Source organism: Clarias gariepinus, chromosome 22 (assembly GCF_024256425.1).
Source record: "Clarias gariepinus isolate MV-2021 ecotype Netherlands chromosome 22, CGAR_prim_01v2, whole genome shotgun sequence".
In the NCBI taxonomy this organism is placed as follows: Eukaryota; Metazoa; Chordata; class Actinopteri; order Siluriformes; family Clariidae; genus Clarias; species Clarias gariepinus.
This window is the reverse complement of record NC_071121.1, coordinates 14,362,363-14,388,555: the sequence shown is the minus strand read 5'-3', so window position 1 is coordinate 14,388,555 and position 26,193 is coordinate 14,362,363. Positions and strand designations below refer to the sequence as shown.

Genomic DNA, 26,193 nt, shown 5'->3' with positions numbered 1-26,193 from the left:
TTTTACAGTCACTAAAATCCCTTATTCACATGCCGGTTAGGCATGTACAGGAGATATGAAAAATGATTTGAATAAGACATCAACTGTAATAAAGGCCTTTATTTTTTCATTTTTTCACCTTCATTTTGTTTGCACATATTAATAATAATACATTTTAAATAAGTGAAGTAGCAATAATAACTTGCAATCTCCGGATGATAAGATAAACGCTTTTCTGTTGTGCCACTAAGGAGTTTCTCAAGGTTTTTTTGACAATTGTGTGTTTGTGTTATGTTGGACAGTGTTGCTAACCCAATAAGATCATTGTTCAGGCCAGATAAGGCGGCTATGCTAATCTTCTTAAGAAGAAGCTTTTATTTTTCACATATACATTATAGCACAATGAATTTTTTGTCTTTGCATATCTCAGCCAGTTAGGAAGCTGAGGTCAGAGCAGCAGGTCAGCCATGCTCAACAGCCCAACAGTGACTAGAAAATTCTGGTGAACAAATTCCATTTGCTGGACATGTGTTGTCAGGGAACGGAGCAAAATTTAGGACAGTTCTTTTACTGTTATGAAATTGACGGTGTATTCTCTTTTTCCTAAAGGTTATCCAAGAACTTCAAGGGTGCTGTGCCCATATCCCTATGCTGTTGAAAGTAGTAATAATAATAATGCATTTTATTTATAAAGCACCAATTAAAACAATAAAAGATAATACATAAAACAAGAATAAAAGTCGAAACTAAAATCCACAAAGAGTACACAAAATAAAAATGAATACTTAAATAGAATAAAATAAAATGCATTAAAACATAAAGCGTGAATATACTTGCTTTTAACTATGCGAATGGGCAGGCATGGTGCCTTTTGTATCGCTTGGTGATTAGCTCTTGGTGCTTAGCTCAGCTAATAAATGCAAGGCTTAATTAAGGTGCAGTAGTGCCTTCGTAAATGCTCTACGACGAGCCCCCAATTATGTTACGGTTTCCTATTTGGTTGTTATTTTGCTCTTGGCTAAGGGAGATTGGAAGCCGACATAAGAAAAATAAATAAAAAAGAAAGAAAGGATAATATCTTGTAGACCGTCACTGATTACTATTTGAGAAGTCACTCATGAACAAGAATGAAACCAACTCGAGAGTAGCGCTGAGTTTTAGCAAACTTTAGTAATTTTAAAGCACCAAAACACACAGTGGAAACCAAAAGTACAAGTAGAGAAAGAAATAATATTTACAGAAAATATATACAGAATATCAAATACGCATTCAACGGTGGGAGCCACGAGCAGAGCTTAAATCAAAGAAATAAATAAAACAAAACACCTTCTAACTTATGCGCGGCAGTCAATCTAAACTAATAAACAAAGTGAAAACAAAAACAGGGCGTGGGATGCCCGCTAACTACACTAACTAGCCAAACATAAGTACAACAATTAGCTCTCACTCCTATCTAGTGTGTCTAAACAAAGTCTAACTCTACGTGCTGTTTATGTACGCCCTAGGGCATACTAACCTGGACTCGACACCGCGAATGGGGAAACGTCCAAGAACTCGTACTGGGCGTAGTCAGGACAAAACAACACACGTAGAAAGCTTAGCGTAACGTACACACACCATTCACAAATCACTACGACAACGTTCAAAAATACCGGAAGTATAGCGTCACCATAACAACAATCAATATGAATGAACCAAAAAGCCGCGCCGCTGGCTGCGTCACTTCCGGGTTCTTATACTCGGCTGGGGCAGCCTCATTGGTTCCCACGGGAATCGCGGTCGCGCTGGAAACCATGATTGGCAGGTGAGATGTCCAATCCCAAGACCTGAAAGACATAGGCACTAAAATACGTGCGAAATGCCCGAAAATACTACGGGACGTAACATACTATATATCAGATATTCTGATATATGTCGCATAAGTTATGGGATTGTTGCATTGGTAGCAGCTCTCTAACTTTGTGTTACTTAAACCTATCACTTTTTTTTAGTGGGTGGGGCTTCTCTCTCTCTCTCTCTCCATCAGTCCGGCTAAATGTCTTGCAGCATAATGGCGTCAAAACGTCAACTTCACAGTTCAAACGTACGTCACCCCAAAATGCAGAACAGTTTACTCCTGCCTACAATAGCAGTGAAAATAATGGTCTTTCTGAGACTTACTGTACTGTTTGCAGCAGCGATGTTTCTATTACCCCTGGTGGGTTTAATGATTGCAAAAGACATGTTACGATGGGTTTACCAGTCTCATTTATTACTCATTTGATAGCTAACATTATTAAAACTAACTGGTTAGCATATGTGATAATGTAGTCAAACTCCATGTATACCTTATTAAAGTTAGGTTTACATAAGTTGAATTTTGCAAATAATAGAATAGAATAGAATAGAGGCTGCACTTAGCGGTTAGTACTGTCACCTTGCACCTTCAGGGTCCTCTGGTTTTCTGATGGTTAGGAAGTGGGTACTGGTGGCTAGGGGGATTTGCCTGAAATGACTTTGCATGGTGGAATGTTAGGCCAAAAGTTTGTGGACACCTGAGCATCACAACCATATCTAGGGCTTTGTTGTCAAAGTTGGAAGTACACAATTGTATACTGTAGAATGTCTCTGATCTGAATGTCTCTCTTAGTGTCAACTAAGAGGACACTAGGGCCTTTCTTGTAGCTAGGGATACACCATGGCCTTGTTAAAATTTCTTACACTGCCCAGCTCTATTTAGTAGGAATAAGCATTTTAAGAAGTAAAGTCGCGTAGAAATGGTTATAAACTTTTTTGCATGGTTCATAGTCATGGGGCAAAGTAGTTAGGAGCCATTTCCCCCTGTAACTCATGCACTGTGCTCAGATGATTCAATATCATAGTATATACAGTATATCGCAGTTCCTGTTAACAGAAGGTCAACTTTAGGCTGTAGTTGGCTGTAGTTTTGTGTGTGAATATAAAAATTCTCATTTGGAAGATTTATCACTCACTTATCATCTATACCGCTATATTGTGTCTTTTGATTGGCACCCTGGCTGGGTGTAACCCATCTAGTGCCCTGGGCCAGGCCACTCATGACCCTGAACAGTATAAGTGATATAGAGAATGATTGAGTAATTCTTCATATTTTATCCTTCTAAAGAATATATAATTATTTAACTTCCAAGCTAACCAGCTGATAATCATATATTTATTACATGTTATTATCATATCATATATATTAATATATCATATATATCAAATCATATATTTATTACATATTAATATTACAGATTATGTACTGTATTCATGTACGTGGATTAAAAAAAGGCACCTTTCTGCAAAACTCAACCATGTGCCATGTGTGTAGGCTTTGTGATTTCTCACTGATGACCTAAGCAAAGTCAGAAAGAGACCCAACAAATATTACAGATATTTGAGAAGTCATTTCTACTGGCATTAGTTATTCTTGTTATTTTCATGCAACACCCAGTGTTTTTGAGTCCATATTGTGATACAGTGGCAAATGTGCAGTTAATTCCTTCCTTTCCTAATTTTATGGATTCACTGAAATGTTCTGGTTGCAATTCATGCATGCTACCCTTATATGATTCAGCTCCAGTCCAGAGGCTCGCTTTCTTTTGCCATTCCCAGATTTTTTTTGGTTAAGTTTTGTTAGAAATATTTTACTTAGCGTAAAGTAAACTTTATATTAATGTTAAGGCTCGTTAACATGAATTAATTCCAGTCTCGTTTTCAAATGACTTTTACCGTCGCGTATTTTAAATATCTTTCGTTATGTCACGTCTAAAGAAACACCCGTCGTTCTTTAAAATAAAACGCGTCATTCTCGTCGTGTTTTGAAGGACATTTATAATTCGTTTCGTGTCTCGCTTTAAATAACTCGTTAATTTGTACACGCATACTACGTTTTCAATTACAGCAACGCTTTACTTAGCAACAAGCTAAAAACATTTAGACAACGCTTCTGTCGCCAACTAAACACGTCATCAACCCGTGTCCACTGTTGCTATTAGTAACTAGACGCATGCTCTGACCCGCTGTCATTGTGCTGTTCTCTGTAACGGCACTTATGGATTCAAGTACTATGACTGGTCAACATGCCGAGGTGGGAAAAGTTGCAATCAGATGTTCTGCTTTTTTTTTCTTCCTTATTATCAGAATGTTTATGTTGGACCTGACAGTTTGTTCTGCAACTTAAGGTAAGATCCCACTGTATGTCTAGACCAGGGGTATTATTCTAAGATTTAACAAGGTCCATTTAGAGAAAAATTTCCTTAAGCAGACGCCAGGAACATCATTATTTCTTATCTACATAATTATTTTTATTGTGATATACAGTAGTGGAGAAAAGTTTTTTGCACCCTTAAAATTTTTACACATCCTCAATAAAATAAAATCATTATCATGAAATACCTGTGGAAAGCTTTTTTTTTAATGTTTTTTATGTTTTTTGTTTAGTTTTAAACACATTGTTATTTATTGACCTTGATACCAACAATGTTGAGAACTGATCAAAAATATTATAGTTAGTTTTGTTTTGTTTTTTTCTTGTTAACAAAAAACTATGGTTTGCATTTGTTTGTGTTTGTCTGATGCAGCACACACAAAAAAATCTATTATTTTATGATAATATTGAAAATTGTGTAAAATTTAATGGGTCTCTGAAAACATCTTTCCACCTGTGTATAATCAAACAGTCTGGTAGTTGTAGAAGCTTGTAGTAGATAAAAATTAAAATGAAGCACTTCCAGGGTCCGGGTTTGATTCACATCTGAGTTCTTTGTGCACAGAGTTTGCATGTTCCTCACATTGGGTGCCTTAGTTTCCTTCCACAGTCCGAAGACATGCATATTAGGGTAATTGGCATTCCCATATTTCGCATAATGTGTAAATGAGCGTGTAAGTGTGTTTGTGTGTTTGCCTTGTGATGGATTGACACCCCCCTTCCCCTTTGGGAGGCATTGGAGGTGTACACTTGTTGTATAAACTGGCTTTGGTATAGTAATATGTGGATTAAACAAAAAAAAATTAATCTTCCTAAAAGTAATCTTAGGAAAAAGGAACACTGTTACATGTTTATCCTTTCCTTGGCATAGAAATGCATGGGCAGAAATGCATGGACAGCTTTGGTCCATTTTTTAACAGTGTTCTTAGGAACAAGGCAGATATAAGTTACACAAATGCATTATCAATTTCCATAATTTGGGTTTGATAAGTGTGTGAACCACACATCCTTGGTTTAGATGTACATAGGTTTAAACACCCATTTTCGCAGGAGTGGCATGTATTCGTGACCTTGGTATAGTGGTACTGTATGTAGACCAAAGGATCTATTTAAATGAGACTGTTATCAGGAAAAAGGAACAGGTTTGTTTTTCCGAATGCCTGGTGCTAAATTGCAATATTGTTTTTGATAAATGTGTAATTCCCCACCTTGGATCAAGGACATGGACTTAATATGAGGTCCATTTCCTGAGCGTTTCTCAGGAGCAAGGTGTGGTGGGTATTCCTAGTTGAAACTTGTGAAAATTACAGTAGTTCTTTCTAAATATTTTTGATATATACCGAAATAATTAATTTAAACAAGCCTAGTATCCATAATCAAACACATCAGCTTGATGTGTCTGCCTAATTTTGATATACTACAATTCATTAACAATTAGCGCATTCTAACAAAAGATTAAATTTGTGCATCCAATATAAAGACTGCAATCACAAAAAGAAAGAAGCAAAGCGATAATGAATACTTATTAAAAAATAACTGACTTTTGGCTATTATTATCATTGAGAATTAACCGACTATTACACAGTGTTGAGCTTTTTGCCACTCCAAATTACCCGTAAGCATTGGCTTGTGTGCTTGCAACAGTTTGACGTAGACCAAGACATGACTGACATCAACCAGATTCATATCTCCTGTGTTGTGCATACTGTAATTGTGCTCCTGTTCAAACCTAACTACATTGCTTTGGTAAAGAAAACAGCAGCAGCAATATTTAGTTTTTAATGACAACCGTGACAAAGTTTTTTTTTTTTTTGCACTGGAAGGAAGCTGGCTGCATGGCAAATTGTGACAATATAATGTGATGCTGTTAATTAAACAACCTTCTCTTTTATTTCGGATACAGACATAACATTGACGCAGCCGATGATTGATTTTACTGTGTCTCATTAATGTGTGAATGTTGTTTACACCTAACCAAACAGCTTTGTAAAATTGACAACATTTTTAAAGCAGCAACAAACAAGACACCCATATGTTCCTCTAATCTAAGACCCTAAAGATGCAGACACAAATCTTTTGCAGCGAAAAATTAAAGGTACGGGCCTACAGTATAATGAAATGATTTTTCTTTTATGTAAATATTTTTTTTTTGCAAAGAAACTTCATCAAGCACATAAGTGACCACTAGTCACGGTCATTTATTATTATTATTATTATTATTATTATTATTTATTTTTTTACAACCACTTTTCTAAGAGGAAGTTGAATCTTGACTATCCTTCCATATTTTAATAATGCATTTTACAGGTCTCAGCCCAGTTTCAATACTTTCAGCAATGTTCTTAGTTGATTTATTGTCTTGATGCAGGTCTGATCTGATCCCACAGTAATGTATTTTTACTATGACCATGGGATATGTCGTTCACCATGATTGTTAGTTACAGTTAATATTTTGTCACAGAAGATTGGTGGAAGGATGCAGACCTGGTTTAATTGCAGAAGTAAATACTTTAAATTAACAAATCAAACATAAACTAACCAAATTTAAACAATGAGACGAGAAACTATGCAATGAAACAGGAACCCAGAATAAACTTAGTAGGTCTGATCAGGTCGGTTCAGACAACCGTATACAAACAGGATTAGAACAGATACTAGACAAAGTTTGACCAAACTCAGGGGCTACAGTATATATATATATATATATATATATATATATCAGACTAAACAAGCTACACTCAAAAACAAGATACTGTACAGAGGTGCACTACGGAAAATGCGGTCCGACGATTGATGGTGTTCTGGGAGCAAGGCACTCTCCAGGGGTTATCCCCGACAGGTTTAAAGAGTTGTTGCCAGTTAAAACTTATTAATCACTGCAGCAATTGCCAAATCTACGTCTGTCAAGTATTTGCTTAATTAAATCCAAATGTTCACTTTTGGCCAGGCAGTGTAGTTTATAAAAGCAAATGTTAAAATGATGTTAAAGCCTGACCTGACTGATATTGATTGGTAAAAGTATTTTAAAATGCATGATGTCATGTCACATACGCTGGCTGTATGCCACTACAATTTTGGGTATTTGTATCTCATATTTTGTCCATCAATTATCTATATTATCTGTTTATGCTCTGTAGGGTCACGAGGTACCAACCTGCCTTAAGCCTACATACATTGTACGCCCAGAGTACCAAAGAAAACCCAGCAAGCACAGGGAGAGCATGCAAACTCGACTACTTAGTGCAGTGTGTCAGCCCTTTTGTTCTGTTCATGTTACGTCTATTGATTTGGCAAAGTTCCTAAAATAGTTTTTTGTATATTGTTGCAACATGTTTATGTGTGTGTGTTATAGATAACAACTGTAGAAGCGTTTCTGATGAGAGTACCATGTGAAATGAATTATGGAAGTAGGGTTACAGAGTGATAGCGTTTCTGCAGCTTCTCTTGATTGACGTCCTGAACTTGAAACACTTGGTCGGTCTGATCTCTCTCAGGGTTGCTCTTAGAGGTGGGAGATATGACAGTAATATCAACACAATTCCTAAAGGCATTTATTTTAATACACAATTTGTATCATATATACACTTGCAAACAATTTCCCCACAAAACATTATTGTTGCATTATTATTTATAGAATTTAAAATACAAATGAAATATGTAACAGAAAAATATAAAAAAAAACATGTAAAATCTTAGGTTTACAAAATTACATTTTATAATGTATATATGTAACTTGATTTAACATCACATCACTAAAGTTATTGCAAAGCAGGATCAGGCATCTCAATGATTGTTCCAGAACTTTGATATAAAAAATCTACTTTTTTCTTTGAATAAAAATAAAATGTAATAAAGTAATATTAATTAATTTTAGTGATCATTATTGTCACTTTTTAAAAATACTTAGCTTATTTCCATGATGACCAGTTGGTAACTTGATAAGTACATACTGATTATCCTTCCTTAGACCACTTTTTTAGGTGCCAAGACCTGTTGTTTTGAATATGCTTTCATCCAGTTGTCCCATAGCCATCACAATTCTTAATTTTTCAAAAGAGACTCTTTTTAGGTTTTTAGGCTTTGCCCATTAGTTCTGCATGTAAACTTCAAAAACTAACTAATTGCAGCCCAGTATACCCCATGCCTTAACTGGTGCCATTGTAACAAAATAATCAATATTGTACACTTCACCTGTGGTTTTAATGTTATTGCTGATTGGTGTATGTATGTGTTTTTTTTTTTTTGGGGGGGGGTTCATATTAAATGTAGCTGTGAATTTATTTAAGTATGATTTTACAAAATGCTATAAATCCACCTCCTGCAGGTTTGTCACTGATACTATAGTTTTGTAATTGATAAGTTAGCCTGCAGTTTTTGTGAACATATAAAAATGCAGTTACGTATCAAAAATATATTGTGTAAGTCTTGCTAGCAGCTAATTTTAACATGGAAAAAAATTGAAAACCATACCAAATGTTGAATTTATGAATTTATGAATCATCAGCTTCCTCCTTTACCAGTTTAAGTTTCACTTTGAAAATTAATGACAAAAAAGATCCATTGGTTACAGTAACCGAAAAACATACATTAGTAAGCTTGTTGGACTTTGGCTTTTATTTTTCCCTGAAACTGAACCCCCCCACACCCCACTGTCCCCTTTGTAAAAGGGAGAGCTGAAATCAAAAACCAGGGGTGTGACATTTTGAAAGCCATGATATGTGCCCCTCTACTATTATAATTTAAACAGTAGACTCTTAAACAGTTAATAGTACAGTTATAGATCTCTTCTTGATTGTATTTCTAATCAACCTTTTCTTCTTGCATACTGTATGCTTTCACGACAGTGATGCAAATTTGCACAGCCACAAATGCACCTGAACATTGAGTTTACCCACTCTTTACCAACTGCGTGCACAGTTGATACAGAATTTGGTTCATTGTTTCTAAACTCTACACGCAAGCCGAAACACAATACTTCGGAGATAATCATCTCACTTCTTTGTCAAAATAAAACTCTGCAATCTAAATCCAACAATCTTTTTTAAAATGGTATTTCTGCAAAAAAAGATTCACCAGTTACACTTTCAAAACTGCAAAAACACACTAATGTACTTCATACAAAACACTGCTGTCTTTAATGAGTTGTATGCATTAAAAAAAACATAAATTTTTTTGTGAAAGATCAGTAAATCTATTAACATTTTAATGAACACAATGAACAGCTTACTTTTGCCATAGCAGGTTTAATCAACAACAAAAACATGATGTAAAGTAGAATTACAGTAATCAGTACAATACGTTACTGTAAACTTACAAAAACACAAAAAACAACATTGATACTATTGTAAGGGGTTACAAGGGATGGGTGGGTGTTTCATGGATCTGCTTTCTGGTTGGGTTTGGCCATATTACCTCATTCATATCATATTCATTGTTATGCCTGTTCAGCAACAGGGGAAATACTGCCTCGTTTCATGTATCTAACCCTGGACTTCGTAGCAGTTTTATAGCTTAAGAAGTATGAACATATCTTTCATTCTCTACCTTTTTTGCTGATAAAATCTTTATCTCTGTAAACATAATTATACATTTACATTGGTCAGCCATAACTTTAATACCTAACATTGAATGTCAGTTACATTTTAGTAAACTGGTGACAGATCATGGCCATTAGTAAACTGGTGACAGATCATGGCCATCCCTTTCATGCTTGTTCATCTGTTATGACCCCACAGAGAAAAACAATATGAATATGAATATGAATAAAGAAAAAAGTTAATGATGGCCATGATATAAAGGCACCAGCACACCCAGTGCACCACGGCCAACCATGCATAAGGGGCCCAGCAAGCTCATGGCTACTGACTGGGGCTCCAAGTTTGCCAGATCCCCATAGATGAATACAGTTAAACCATGGATTGCGAGCATAATTCGTTCCAGAAGCATGCTTGTAATTCAAAGCACTCATATATCAAAGTATATCAAAATTTTCCCATAAGAAATATTGGAAACTCTGTTAATTTGTTCCACAACCCAAATATATTCATATAAAGATAATTAATACAAAATATAAAGTAAAAAAAAATAAACAAATTAACCTACACTTTACCTTTAAAAAGAATCATGGCTGGTGTGAGATGAGAGAGGAGAGGGTACTGTTTTGGATGACTTTCTCTCTCTCCCTCTCTTTCTCTCTCTCTCACAAACACAACAAACGGAATCACTGCTCTCTTATAGAGTGTGACAAGAAACTTCTCTAATGACACTTTCTTTTGCCTCCTTTTGAGGATTTCGTAGAAATGTGACATTGCATTGTCCTTAAACAGATTAATTAACCTTTTTTTATTATGGCCAGTGTTGCAGTACAGTTACTAAAGAACAGTCACTACACTTGGACACAAAATAAAATAAATATTTTATGTGCGCACACACACATGGTCACAATGTTATAGTAAGCAGTACACGTGCACACCGATGTTGACTATTTGGCTACGTTTACACTGTCGGGTAAATGTGACCCAATTCCGTTTTTTTGCTCATATGTGACACATATCGGATATGTTCTATGTTCGCGTAAACAGGAAAAAAACGCATGCATTCCGATATTTCGAGATCGGTTTCAGGTCTTCTTCATATGTGGAAATAAATCAGATATAAATCAGATATGTGCTAATGTGATTGTCGTGTAAAAGGACAGATCGGATTTTTATGAGGCATTGCGTTCTGTACGCCATTAAAATTGCGACTTCTTCGCGGTTTAATGACGTAAATGTTATTCTCCGGTGGAAGCGCATGTGGAATTATAACATCGCAGGTGACATGGAAAAGGAAAAGCACTCCCCCCCCCTCCCTCAATACTCACATTCACAACTGCTAGTTTTGTGAATGTGGATTACATGTGCTGACATATACGTTACATAAACCTTACCCTTACTAAGGCTAGGTACCAAACTTTGACATTATTGCCAAATTGAGTCAGTAAGCGAGTAAGCATGCAGCCTGCTGAGTACAAAGCCCAGAGACAGGGCTCTGTTGTTTTTTGAGAGGCTTTATGTGTAGCACATTGTAGGTGCAAAAATGTCTATGTGATTAACAGCATAAGTCCAGTTGGTCATCTGTGATAATTTTATATACAGGCAAAAATTTATATAGTCAGCCAGCAATTGTGCAAGTTCTGCCACTTAGATAAGAGAGGCCTGTAATTTTCACCATGATAGACAAATTAAAAAAAAAAAATTCTTATGAATTAATTGGTAAATTCCCTGTAAAAATAAGTTTTTGTTCACCTACAAACAAACAAGATTTTTGGCTCACAGACCTGTAACTTCTTTTTAAAGAGATTCCTCTGTCCTCCACTCGTTACCTGTATTAATGGCATCTGTTTGAACTCGTTATCAGTATAAAAGACACCTGCCCACAACCTCAAACAGTCACTCTCCAAACTGCACTATGGCCAAGACCAAAGAGCTGTCAAAGGCCACCAGAACCAAAATTGTAGATCTGCACCAGGCTGGGAAGAGGTAAGCAGCTTGGTGTAAAGAAATCAACTGTGGGAGCAAGACCACTGATAATCTCCCTCGATCTGGGGCTCCACGCAAGATCTCACCCCATGGGGTAGAAAGATCACAAGAACTGTAAGCAAAAATCCCAGAACCACGGGGGGGGGGACCTATTGAATGACCTGCAGAGAGCTGGGACCAAAGTAACAATGGCTACCTTCAGTAAAACACTGCGATTGGGAGAATGTCATATGGTCAGATGAAACCAAAATAGTTTGGAGGAGGAAGGATGCTAAGTTGCATGCAAAGAACACCATACTTACTGTGAAGCATGGGGGTGGAAACATCATGCTTTGGGGCTGTTTTTCTGCAAAGGGAACAGGACGACTGATCTGTGTAAAGAAGGGAATGAAGAGTGGGATTTTAAGTGAAAACCTACTTCCATCAGCAAGGGCATCAAAGATGAAACATGCCTGGGTCTTTCAGCATGACAATGATCCCGAACACACCACCCAGGCAACGAAGGAGTGGCTTCGTTAAAAGCATTGTTATGCTCAGCTAAAACCATGATAAAGCAGTCCAGTCAGTGATAATCCGGATAACCAAGAAATCCTGCAAGGAAAAGTCTCTGCCAGTCTCTGTTTACAGTCTGTAAATGCAAACATGAAAACAGCACGCTGTTACTCCTTACTCCCTTCTCGGGAGCTTTCCCGGGCTGGCTTTTATACCTGGGTCATGTGACCAAGTGCGTCACTGTCTTTCCGAGCTGACCGGCAACGCAGTCTCGCCAGAGTGTGGGCGGGAACCAATACACCTACATACATACGTGCAAATGAAACCTTCTTTTAAAACCACAATTAATATTGCGCTTAGGCTTCTATTATCATTAGGCCAGCTTACTCTCGCCCTATATAAAATTGCCCCTTATGTGGCAGTGCCACAGCATTTCAAGGTCCCAGAGTAGCCTAGCCATTCTCCAGATCCTTACCCCATAGAAAATCTCTTTTTTTTTCTTATTTTGTCTCTCATAGGTATATGATAAAAATTACAGGCCTCTCTCATTTTTTAAGTGGGAGAACTTGCCGATTGGTGGCTGACTAAATACTTTTTTGCTCCATTGTATGACATGGTGCAGTACATACTAATAGCAATTCATTGTCCATATTGACAACACAACAAAATTACTGAAACACCTGATTTGTGTGGAAAAACTTTAAAAGCAAAAAGTTGCTCCGTGTTCGACTGCAAGAGAAACAAACCACAGCCATCTTACTCGTATCATTTAAGGTCACCTTACATTACAAAGCTTTATTTAAAATCTCCATAGCTGGATTCACTCCCATCTGATATCAATGATGACAGCACAATGACTAGATAAATAGATAAATAAAAACTAACATTTAGCAAACAAACATTTGTCATTTACTTGCATATGATTTACATTACATGTATTAGGCGTACATTTACATTAATGTATTAGGTGTGCTGCTGGCGACAAACTGGGACCCTCATTTCATTTTATATATCATGTAAATGTTGTTTTAGATTATGGCCACAAAGAGTTATCCAAATGTTGAGCTGAATCAAGAGCTGATTTAATTATGGCTACAGCAGTCATTTTGTAATATGAACTTTTCCAATTTTAGTTCCAAGTCTAGTTGACTTTAATAAATTTTTATTTATTGATATTAACTAACTGCATTGTGCCTGAATGTGCTAAGAACAGCACCATTAATTAACCACACAAATTGTTTCAGTAAATGCAATGTTTCAGTAAGCAACAAAAACCAACAATGTGAGCAGTGTTACCATGCATTCATTCCATTTATATAATTATTACTAATATTCTCCAAGCCAAAGAAACAAGTTCCTCTTTTCTCTTTAGTCATGTTAGTCAGAGACCAAAACATGTAAGGAATGGAATCCCCTGGTGACAAAAAACACATTGCATCGCTTAATTAAATTGGAAGAAATTAATTAAACTAGATTATTTTTTGTCTTTGTGAACTTCAAAATGAAAAAAATTAAGTATTGCATGTTATCTTACCTCTTGTTAAGTATGTGAATTGTATGTATTGTTACACTATGTATTGTGAATTAATTTACACTAATGATTTCAAACTAAAACTCAACAAACCCCGTTCTCGACGAACGCTTGTCCTCATTCTCACAGAACTTGTGTAACTAGATCAGTTAGATGGGCTTCATTGTTAAGACATGCCTTTTCAGTTCAGTTCACAAACTCTCGGTGGGTTTCAGGTCAAGCTTTTGTGATGGCCACTGCAATACTGTCACTTTGTTGTCTTGAAGAAATTTGGTTACAGCTTTGGATGTATACAGTACCTAGGGTCTTTGTTGGACTGGAAGACCAAATTACTATCAGGTTTTAAGATTTTGGGTGATATTACATTAGTTTTTGTATGTCATCTGAACCCATTTGTAATTTTTGTACTTTTTCACACTTGGTTTATTTTAAGGGCAGTTTCAGAAGTGGCTGCAACAAAAAAAGTGGTATTGCAACAAAAAATGCTTACACTCCAGCACCCTCTTGCTAAGCTGAAGCAAAAAGCTACTGTTACTGCTAAACTTCCTTCCTAGATGTTGTCAGTGAAAGTCTATGGCCTGCTTGGCTTTCGTCTCTCCGTGGTTTTTTTTTTTTATGCCCTTGGCTTGTTAGTACCCTGCTATGCTTCAAAGAGACTTACACAGCCAGGATTCCAAAGCAAATACTAAACCTATTCTCAATTCCATATACAACGCTTACTGCTCGCCTTCCCTCTGTTTGAACTTTGAATGCAGAAAAGAATGGCTTGTGGAACATAAAACAAATGATACAGAGCGTTGACAACTAAAAATAGGGAGAACATTTATTTATTTATTTTGTGACCCCTAGTTCCTGAGCAACAAATGAGATTTGTCCAATCACAGAGCAGCAATTCAGAGTACCACTTCTGACGCAATGGTCACACCACCTAATTCATATTCTGAATCCTGATTTACCCCTTACCACAAAAATCCCATTCTAAAGCAGTTACTACAAGCACATCAAGTCAAAGTTAAATAATAAAAAAAAGTTTTATATATATATATATATATAATATATATATACAGTGAGGTCAATAAGTATTTAATCACTCTGTGATTTTGCAAGTTCACTTACTTCGAAATCATGGAGGGGTCTACAATTTTCAGCATAGGTGCATTTCCACTGTGAGAGACCGAATCTAAAAACTATTGCTAAGATTTTCCGGAAAATCCAGAAATCACATTGTATAATTTTTTATACAATTTATTTGTGATTAACTGTGTCAAATAAGTATTTGATCACTTGCTTATTAGCCAGATTTCTGACCCACAAAGACCTGTTGTTTTGCTTTAAATAGTCTAGCTACACTTTGCTCATGATTCTAAATTAGTAGCACCTGTTTGAGGTCGTTAGCTGTCATAAAAACACCAGTGCACCTCACAATCAGCCAAAGTCTAAGTAGATACATGGGGCATCACTGATGCTAAGAATGGTGTAGAATCAGCCCAGAACTACATGGGAGGAGCTGGTCAATGCCGTGAAGAGAGCTGGGACCATCGTTTCCAAGGCTACCATCAGTAATACACTAAGACATCATGGTTTAAAATCTTGCATCGCACGGAAGGTTCCCCTGCTTAAGTCAGCCCATATCCAGGCCCGTCTGAAGTTTGCCAGGGACCATCTGGATGATCCAAAGGAGTCATGGGAGAAAATCCTGTGGTCAGATGGGAACAAAGTAAAACTTTTTGGTCTTAACTACATTCGTTGAGTTTGGAGGAAGAAGAACGATGAGTATCACCCCAATAATATCATACTCACAGTAAAGCATGGGGCTGGAAGCATTTCTGCATGTATTAAGGAGAAGATGAACTGGGCCATGTATTGTGACATATTCGGCAAAAACCTCCTTCCCTCAGTCAGAGCATTAAATATGGGTCGTGGCTGGGTCTTCCGACATGACAATGACCCAAAGCACACAGCCAGGAAAGCCAAGAAGTGGCTCCCTAAGAAGCATATGGACTATTTAAAAGCAAAATAACAGGTCTTTGAGGGTCAGAAATCTGGCTGATAAGCACGTAATCAAATACTTATTTGTTAATACTTAGTTTACAAGGGTATGTCCTGTAAGTACAGACAGGTAAGTAATATATGTATATGTAATAATAACTTATTTACAGTGGCAAACATGCCATACTGTAATTTCCTTAATACATAAGGAATGCACATACTTTTTTAATATACAGCATTAAAAATATACAAGGTAAAACTTCGTACCTTTAAATTAGTTATGCTACAGTACATATAAGTATTAGCTTTAGATTAATCAAAAATCATTTATTTATTGATTTAGTCCACATTCCTACTTTATCTGTCAAAAACATACTGTAAAGGATGGAAATGACATAATTTTGACCAGCAAATTATCGCTTAAAATGCCAAATTAAATTTTTAATAAAATTAATATCCTAGTATTGAAACTGCACAAATTTAATACCTCTGAAGTGATATGTGGCCGTCCTATCAAGGCAGGTATTAACTCGCACAGGTTGAACCTACAGTATGCACTATTGCCAGTATTCTGCAGTAGGTAAAATGTATAACATTTTCTAATTCAGCAAAAATCAGTTAATAAAGACCCTGTTACCCTGATACTTGAGCAGAAAAAGAGACAGATTTAATCATAAACATTTAATCATTAAACTCTTTAATAAAGACTATCCAATAGATATGGGCAAAAAATCTATTTAATTATGTATTGCGATACTTTTATGTGGCAATTCATGTATCGTCACATATATATATATATTTTTTACAATTTATTTTATTTTTATATATGTTTGCAGTACAAAGAAAAATCTCTCTGTCTCTCTATAAGCCTGCTCTAAACCATTTCCACAGCACAGCATCCTATGTGGTAGGAGCGAATTATTTGCTCCCTTTGTTTAGAATTGCAACAAATGTTTTTTATATTAAATTGCAATATTTATAAAATTGCGATACTTACAACATCATAATACTAATAGAATCGGTACCTAGGTATCATTATAACATTTTATTAGGTGGTTCCTGATGATTCTCATCCCTACTACCCAAGCTGTACATTAGTAAAGCTTGGTATCAAATTAGAGCTTATTGCACCAAAGATCTGAAAATATGCACTCAAGATCAGGGTCACAGTTAATCAAAAACCTATCAAGGTAACACATGCCATGGGACAGAAGGCAACAACTCTCTGTGGCACCACTAACCAGTGTACAATGTGCTTAAAATATATAATATTTTTCTAGCATTTTAAAATGTATTTGGAAAAGGAATGTAAAAATTCTCTAAAATTGTGCAACAAATTTAGCTGACAGTTTAATCCTTTGTCTAACAAAATTACATTTGTTTATAAAATAATTCTTTATAGCTGACTTAATCAAATAAAATTGAGTGCAAAACTGCTAAGTTTAGCCTAATTTAGCTGAATGGATTTTTTAAGAAAGATTTTATGTAAGATTAAATAGGTTATCTGGAGAAAAACACTATTTGCTTTGCAAATTAATTTTTACATGTTTGCAACTAATAGAACTAATTAGAAAATGTTTTCTGTCTGGTGAATGCATTTTAAACAATTAACTGTTTAATAATTAACATGGCCTTTACAGAAGTGAGCTTGGCAGATTTCACTGAAGTTTACTGTCTCTCTATTATTTTTGGTGAAATTTTCTACAATGAAATAGACATACAAATGGATGTGCAGGTTTTCTGTTTTTAAACCAGTGTAAAAAACTGTAAACTAGAGTGCATAACTAGAGGTTATGTAATAAGCTTGTGGGTTAAAGATCATAAGTATGCCATACGTTCCAGACATGGACATGATATAAGAACTATGATTAGTATGTTACGCATTTATCATTTAGTCCCACTGACTAATCTGAAAGTTAGTTCAGTACATCATTGCATGTCTTATCTTTATGTACAATCGTTTTTTTTTTGTTTGTTTTTAAGAGGACATTTCTTTCACAGCTTCCTATTTCATCAGACCTGGATCTCGTAACCACTTTTCTGAAATATACCCGTGTGTCTCAGTTCCTCTCCCTGATTCTTTCACTCTTTTTGTTTCTGACTTTTACCGTTATGTGTGATGAAATGTATTGTAACTTGTTAGCTTTTCATGAAGTAATTTACCCTTTATTTTTCTAAATATACAATTTCCAAGAAAATGTAATGATGCAACTTTTTAAAACATTACAATGTTCAAAAATGACAAAGTCCATTGAGCCAAAAGCATCCATTTGTTTAGTTTAATTTATTTAATTGATTGGCAAGAGTTTTGTTACAGCACATTGCTTCCTATTTCAACAGGTATTTATCTCACAAACTTTTTTTTTTTTTAATGAGCCAATATACACTACTCACAATAAGTTAGGGATATTGTTATTTACATGAGTGCTTTTTCTATTTGCTCTGAATTTAAATGAAATAAGTGAAAGTTCCCTTTGATATTACTATTAATGTATGAGAGAAACATAATTTTCATTAGTTTAAAATGTATTACCCCCAAAATTTAGACAATAACAGGGATAGCCCCAAAAAACAAAAATTGACAATGCCAGTAGCGGGTGTTTCCACCATTTGCTGCAATGACAGCTTGACAGCGACGTCTCATGCTCCTCACTAGCAGGTGCTCTTTTACAGGTGCTACACGCAGTTCTGCTAGGTCACATGGGGGTGGGGTACGATCGTCCAGTCTCTGCTTCAACTGGTCCCAGACATGCTCTATGGGGTTCAGGTCAGGGGACATTGATAGCCATACCATATTGAGGCACTCCAACTTTCTGAAGTCGAGCTGTGACAATTCTGCCACGATGTGGTGGAGCATTATCATCTATGTACAGAAAGTTAGGGGTGTGCTGGCGAAATTGGGGGATGATGATAGGTTCGATGATGTCTCTGAGGTAAGAACGTGCAGTGACTGAGCCATAACAAAATGAGCCATGAGTAGGGCTGGGCAATAAAACGATAACGATATTTATCACGATAGGCACGTGATCGATATTAATAAAAAATGTGTTCGATAAAACGTTCGATAATTTTTATTCTTTGTCGGAAGAAAAGAGGTCGCGAAGCTAGTTTGGTTGCTGTCATGCGCACTCGCGACCGGCACTAGGACCCTCAAGTAGTACGGTGGTTGCGATTCAGGAAGTATAAAAGGAGACAAGATGGCTAAACTACTAAAAGAAAACAGGTTCAGGCTCTATATTCCAGCTCATCTCACATTTCCGCGTTCACGCACATTGGACTGCATTACCCACAAAGCATTGCCTGCACTGGATTACACGCCCGTAAACAGCTGCCGTAAAATCAACCTCTCTCCCACAACAGTGGGTATAATTGTGTAAACTCTTGTGTGAGAGAGTTCTTGGGGCCAGGGGTAGCTCAGTGGTTAAGGCATTGGACTATGGTTCGGAAGATCCCAAGTTCAAACCCCACAACCACCAAGTTGCCACTGTTGGGCCCTTGAGCAAGGCCCTTAACCCTCAACTGCTCAGATGTGTAATGAGATAAAATTGTAAGTCACTCTGGATAAGAGCGTCTGCCAAATGCCTAAATGTAAATGTAAATGTTCTTACAATGACTCGCGTGGTTATCCTGCCTGTTCGCGCTATTTCCGCGTTTGGATTTACCGTCCACGCTACAAGGGCTAACTGCTAGTCTTCTGGTCCGCTTCCGGTTGCCCGTGACAGTTGCATTAACAAAGGCACTCGCTCTCTGGTAACCTAGCAACGTAGGGAGTGATACACTAACGTCGATCATGTAACAGTTTTACGTTTGGTTGCGCCATGTTGTTGTCTCATGCTGGTCTGCTGGATTCCTCCAAAAGCAGAAAATGCACTTATTTTATTACACTTTATTAAGCATTTCTTACATTTTCTTTCATTTTGCACCCTAAATGTTAAGAGATAATTGTTAAGTCTTCATTGTGTCTTTAGACCTAAGTTTATATTTTAATTATTTGAGTTTTCCATGGTTATTGACATTTCTGTCTTAATAACTGGGGGACTATGATCAGAGGAAGGTTAAGTTTAAAATAAAAATGTTTAAATGTAATATGTTTTTCTCCTGGTCCATATTTTAAATGGGTCATAAAAATATCAATAATTATTGATATCGACCGATATGAAACACTGATATCGTGATACAGTTTTCAGCCATATCGCCCAGCCCTAGCCATGAGTACAATAACCAAATCTATTTTGCGCTGACTGGTAATGCCTGCTCAGACTGTTGTACCTCCTCCACCAAAGCAAATCCTGGGGACCATGTTGACCTCAGCGTATTGCTCACCTCGCCTTCTCCAGCAATACTGTCGACAATCATTTCTGTGCACAGGACGGTAGACCACTGCTGCATTGTCCAGGTCACATGGTCTTGTGCCCAATGCAAACGCTCACAGCGGTGTCTTGGTGTCAATGGAGTCACCTGCAATGGTCGTCTGGCATTTAAGCCAAAGCGGTGAAGTCGGTTGCGAATGGTTTGTCTGGAAACCCTAGTTCCCCTTGTATCTCGTAAATGGGCCTGCAGCTGTGTGGCAGTTGCATAACGATGTCTAAATGCATACAGTAGGTCTTTAGGTACTGGTCATCGTTGTGGTCTGTCACTCGTGGGGCTCCACGCCTGGATCTGTCATGAACTCTGCCAGTAGTTCTGTGTTTTGATGCAAGTCTGCTAATGACACTTTGAGACACACCAAGTTCACGAGCAACATCTGACTGCCTTCCACGGACCTGAAGGCACACCATGGCCAGGTGGCGCTGCTTGTCCATAAAGTGACGTCGTGTGTTCATGACTGTTTGAATGATGAACTTGGAATGACTTACTGACAATACCAGCTTTTTATGCCCACAAAGTATTGAAATTAATGCTACAATGAAAAAGGTTGTCTTTTGGGATTGGCCCTAATATAAGGCACATCTGTACACAATGAGACCATTACATGGAAAACACAAATTGAGGTGTGTCTATCACCCCAATACAATTGCCTCCCTATTCCAAAAAAGTCTGAAGTGAAACAAACACTGTATGTATGACATCCACTAAGTCTCTCACAATATCCCTAACTTATTGTGAGTAGTGTACAGTATATTGAAATATCTCAATGCACCTGTGTTTTTGTTCAACTCCATATTTGTGACATACGGTAAGTCTCTCTCTGTATTCAAATTATTATTGTCCGGAGTTGAATAGGGGACACTGTTACATTAAGACATAATGGCAAGCTGTTCGGTTTACCTAGAATTCTATTCACGTTAGTTTCAAAGTGGATCAATTTAAGAGATTTACGGAAAAAATATCAGGTGCTGCTTCAGTGTTACAATATTTTTCATGATCACTTCTAAATATTTTTGGGTCTATTGTTACTGGGCTTTTTGTGAATAATTATAGGACATCTTTTGTTTTATTGATTATGTTTATAATGTTTTTTGGCACATTTGTAAGTCACTATCATTTAATTTCAGGATATCTTTCTACCTCCAAAGAACTTCTGTCCCTCCTCATGCTTTAGTATAGCATCAGTATCAGAACTTCAGGACGCAGCTCAATCAGGAAAAGACAATAATAATAAAAAAAATATCAAGATCTGATCTGAAGAAGCTGGACTTGATATTTATTGAATTTACGGTCAAAGTAAAGCTTTTTTTCCCCAAAAGGGGCCATGCCCCATCTGCGCAACAATGACAGTTCCTTCAGCTCTAGGCAAGAGCTTTTGGACCTGCAGGATGGACCCATGGGCCCCAGTGTGGATTTGCCAAGCCCACTGGCATCACAGGTCGGCACACCTACTGGATCCACCCCTTACCGTCCATCCATAGATGCCCCAATCAAGACGACCAAAAACACTGTTAATCTCTCTGGGACTACAGTGGGGGTTAATTTTCTGTCCTCAGACACAGAAAACTTGTGTGGATGGGGAGCCCTGACCCCCCGTTTTATTCAGAGCTTTAACACTGCACGATGGGTGCTCTTCTTCTTATGTGTGGCCTCATTCCTTCAGGGCATGATAATTAATGGTTTCATCAACACAGTCATCACGTCTATCGAGAGACGCTTTGACCTGCGGAGCTATCAGGTTTGTTTAAAAGAAATATATTACAGCTAACTTTTAGTGACTCAGCTAAGAATTAAATGATGTGTACTGTTTGTGTAATTATTGTCATTACAGGCTGGATTAATCGCTAGCTCCTATGACATTGCTGCCTGCGTGTGCCTGACATTCGTGAGTTATTTCGGTGGCACAGGGCACAAGCCCCGCTGGCTGGGCTGGGGAGTTTTCATAATGGCTCTTGGCTCACTCGTGTTTGCGCTGCCACACTTCACCACACCACCTTATGAGCCGAGAATACTGGAGCACAGGGGGCTATGCTCGGCTAACCAGACGGAGGAGTGTGAGGGCAGCAGAGGGAGTGGACTCTCATTGTATCGCTACATCTTCATGCTGGGCCAATTTTTGCATGGGGTTGGTGCTACACCGCTCTATACACTAGGCGTTACTTACCTGGATGAGAACGTCAAGTCTAATTATGCACCTGTCTACATAGGTAAGTGCTCAGATGTAAAAAATAAAAGAATTAAAAAATGTAAAAACATTACACTAAAGGAAACTTGTCCATAATTTTAATTGCACTGGGTGGTTCTAAGATAAACAGAATTTTATCTTAAAGAAGTTTGACATTTGTAAAAAAATATATATATACATATACATAAATATATATATACTTATATATACAGATCGTGATAGCAAGTTAAATTGTTTATTTATTTCAACTGTACACAAGTTTAATAATAAAAAAATTTAACTCTTTGTTTTGATATTAATGACTTGAATAAAAGCAATCTAAAAGAAATCTAAATGTGGACAAATAAGAGCAAAAAGATTTTTAGATAAATGTATTTGAAATAGGTATTACTGTGTTTTGCAGGTGGTCACTAAATGTAGAATCACATAACTGCAGATGTTGTGGCTATTGTAGTGTTGTAGGTAAAACCACAATTAATACACTATGGTCAGCAAACAGCCAGTAGGGTCAGCCGAGGCCGATCACATCCATCAGCCCGTTTACTAAAACAGTACTGGTTAATGAATGAAATCTGTGCTGTATATACTGTATAGAGTTAAGTAGATCTTGCATATATATCAGGCTTGAAAATTAGACATACATCTATAATTGGAAATACAATCCACAGGCATCAGTATCAGAGTGAGCTTATACTGTTTTAGGCTCTGAATTTCTCAGTTATGTTTTAGCTTTTTTAAGGTAAGTGTGGTTGATGTAGAGAAAAAAGTAAACTGTCTTGTGAATTGTGTCTTTGTTTGTTGGAGCTTGTATAAAAGGCTTCCTTGTCCAATGTCTGGTCTCAGTAGTAACATGTGAAGTCTATTTCTTGTAAATGGATTTAAGGCCTCACAAGGGTTATGAAAAGAGTGTTTATAAAAATAATTTAATTGAAAAGCAAATATGGGCCGTGTTTATTTGTGTGTTAAAACTGGGCTCTAAAAGCACTTATATACCTCAGTCCTTCAAAAGTAAATTTCCTGTAAATGGTGTTTTAAAGGCCATGAAAAAACCAAGTCCAAATCTAGTGATTTTATTGAACTGCAAACATACTGTAGAGCATGCTGACTTCCTGTCGTCATTCAGGGCTTTGTGTATGTATGTGTATTCGAAATGGGCTTCCAAACCACTCAATTACTTTAGTCCACAAAATTTTAAGACTGAGTAATTCAATTTAAATTGCTGCATATAAAACTCACATCTACATGAATTAGCATTTGCTTTTTTCAATTTTTATCCCCATCAGACAGCCCTGTGGCCAACACCATAATTATTGACCTTTATTCATAAGTTCCATTTCGCCATCAATAAAGCGCCCTACAATTGTGCTACTTCCCAGTCCCCGGCATCCGCATTTCAAAGGCATTCACAGACAATTGCATCTCTGGACTCAAGTATTTATTTATAAACATGGTCTAGTCTAAGTAGAGATCAAAACTCTCAACATGGATTCCGTGAAATGGAACAATGGACTTTTATAAGACTCATGGGGTGAGCCATAAAAGATCTAGTACTAATATGCTAGATTCAACTAACATGGCTTATTTTTCCTAGGTATATTCTACACCGCAGCTATTATAGGCCCAGCAGCTGGATACCTGCTGGGTGGCTTTTTCCTCAACATATACACAGAAATTGGCAAAATGTAAGTCTTTTATACCTACCTAGGGATTTGGGTTGAATAGGGTCATGAGGTCTTTGAGGTTATTGTGGGGTAACAAAAGTGGTATGAGAATTTTAGGAAATAATAGGTGCCTTGATGATGACCACACACCTCTGAGAAACTTTCACTCATCTATAACTAAGTCTTTTCTTATTTTGCCTGTGATATAGGCTTGCGTGATATTGTTTTTTTCTCTCTTTATGTACCATTGAAAAAATGTGCTGTGCTTAAAAAATAACAAGAAAACCTGTTTATTATAAACTCATTTGATATAGCTAAGTCAATCATACTGCACAGTGCTACATTTTCTTTTGTGTTAATTAAACAGAACAGAAAAGGTCACCCTATCATCTGAAGATTGTGATTTTAATATTCTGACAATGCCCAAAAAACATTCTCCTTTTCCCTGGACAGAGTGTCGCATGTGTTCACTGAAAACCAGGTTTGGTGGAAAGGGACAGGCTTACAGGCAATGCCAATTAATATTTAAGACAGATGCTATTGTCACTCATTTGAGATTGATATGCTGGATGGGCTTTCCTTTGAAATTTTTAGAGAAAACAAAGACTTTTTTTGAGTGATACAGACTTGCATACTCTAATGCTAAAAGTATGTTGCTTCTATTTAAAAACTGCATAATCATTGGCTGATCCGTTAACATAATTACGCAGGATATTGTTGCCGTATAAAATCAGGCAGATACAGTTAAATCATTCAATCTGTACTTACATTATTAAAAGAATTTGTACAGTACATTCGCACATTCAAGCATGCTTCAGCATCTATACCAGATCAGATCTGTTTCAAAAGGTTTGGATTTTTGGTTCATGTGTGATGAAAAGACTTTTTCTTTTTTTCTTTTTTTGTTTGATCAGTTAAACTACATGTTGCACTCCTTTTATTTCTACAGAACTCTTCTGACACCAGAAAGCCCACTGTGGGTGGGGGCATGGTGGGTTGGGTTCCTGGCTGGAGGTGGCGCTGCCCTCATCACCGCTCTACCCATTTTGGGCTATCCTCGCCAACTTCCAGGTACAATTCATCACAAACTGCCCCAGGTCATTCAGATCCAATAATCAATGTCTTAAGCACTGGATGAAAAAGTGTACATACTGTACCTCAATTACAGTTGCTGTTTTTTTGTGATATAGAAATTACCAAAAATAAATATATAATATATTTCTATTTTTAATAAGACATAGCACCCTCAAAAAATCAAGAGAAAAATAAATATAATATTTGTTTCTGATTATTTCATTTTTATTGTCTTGTTTTAACTGACTGCTAATGCCTTAAAGTCCTGGCCTACCAATAGTTTATAAAGCATGTATTATGAATATGGAATATCAGTGTTAAAAGGCATCAAAAAAGGGTTGGAATATTATTAGAAAAAAATAGATGTACCATGGAATATGTGTAGGGCACTGAAATGATATTACCAAGAACAAAGTATTGGTTAGGGATTATACAGGTAAGTGTGTTTTTTTTTTTTCTTTTTAAAATTTTAGGTTTTTTTAACTTGAATTTTGTTGGTTGCTATATTATACTGTCGCAAATCATCACTGCAATATATGCATACAGTATATATTGCAGTCACATGAAAACATGCCCAAGGTGCAATATAGAAAAAAATCTACAAGAAAATAAAATCCATATGACTGCATAAGCCTCCCTGTACCTTACTATTACTGTACTTTCTCTCCCCCTCTCATTCTTAAAATTACGAACACACACAGGATCTCAGAACTTTATAGCCATGCGTGTGTCTGAGGCTCATCAGCTGAAGGATGGAAGCCAAGCGACTGCCTCTGATCCCCAGTTTGGCAAGACAGTAAAAGACATGCCTAGGTAAACGCACCTTCTCAACAGTGAAAGCATATACAGTACAGTAGTACCATTATTGTGATCAAGAAAGTTAATGAGAGAGAAAATCCAAGAAAATTAGGAACAAGAATATTTAGAAGCCTAAAACTAAGACGACAGCGGTAGGCGGTACCACACACAGTGAGCAGATGGTGGAACACAATAAGGGGATTAAGAAACAAACTGATGTGGTCACAACTAAATAAAGTTTTGGGCCAATTGTGTGGGATGCACTTCCTCTCTGAACTTCTGCTTTGGTCAGTAAGGCTACAGTAAGTGTTGTAATGGAGTGGGCTTTTTTGCCATGGTACAGTGATTCATCATAGCATGATTAGCACATAGAAGTTTTTATTGTT

General features: G+C 36.8%; 1 protein-coding gene across 3 annotated transcripts in view; it reads left to right on the top strand.

Moving 5' to 3' along the window:
- slco4a1 (solute carrier organic anion transporter family, member 4A1) overlaps positions 1-26,193 on the top strand; it is a 46,060-nt gene that overhangs the window by 5,504 nt on the left and 14,363 nt on the right. For 2 of the 3 annotated variants that reach the window (XM_053483219.1, XM_053483220.1), the window contains exons 2-6: positions 21,217-21,827; positions 21,921-22,296; positions 23,866-23,956; positions 24,885-25,006; positions 25,711-25,822. In XM_053483219.1, the coding sequence (XP_053339194.1) occupies positions 21,414-21,827; positions 21,921-22,296; positions 23,866-23,956; positions 24,885-25,006; positions 25,711-25,822 (1,115 nt within the window). In that variant the 5' untranslated portion in view covers positions 21,217-21,413. Of the gene's footprint in view, positions 1-4,098; positions 4,164-21,216; positions 21,828-21,920; positions 22,297-23,865; positions 23,957-24,884; positions 25,007-25,710; positions 25,823-26,193 lie in introns of those variants that run through there. The other variant, XM_053483221.1, reaches the window with a different exon arrangement.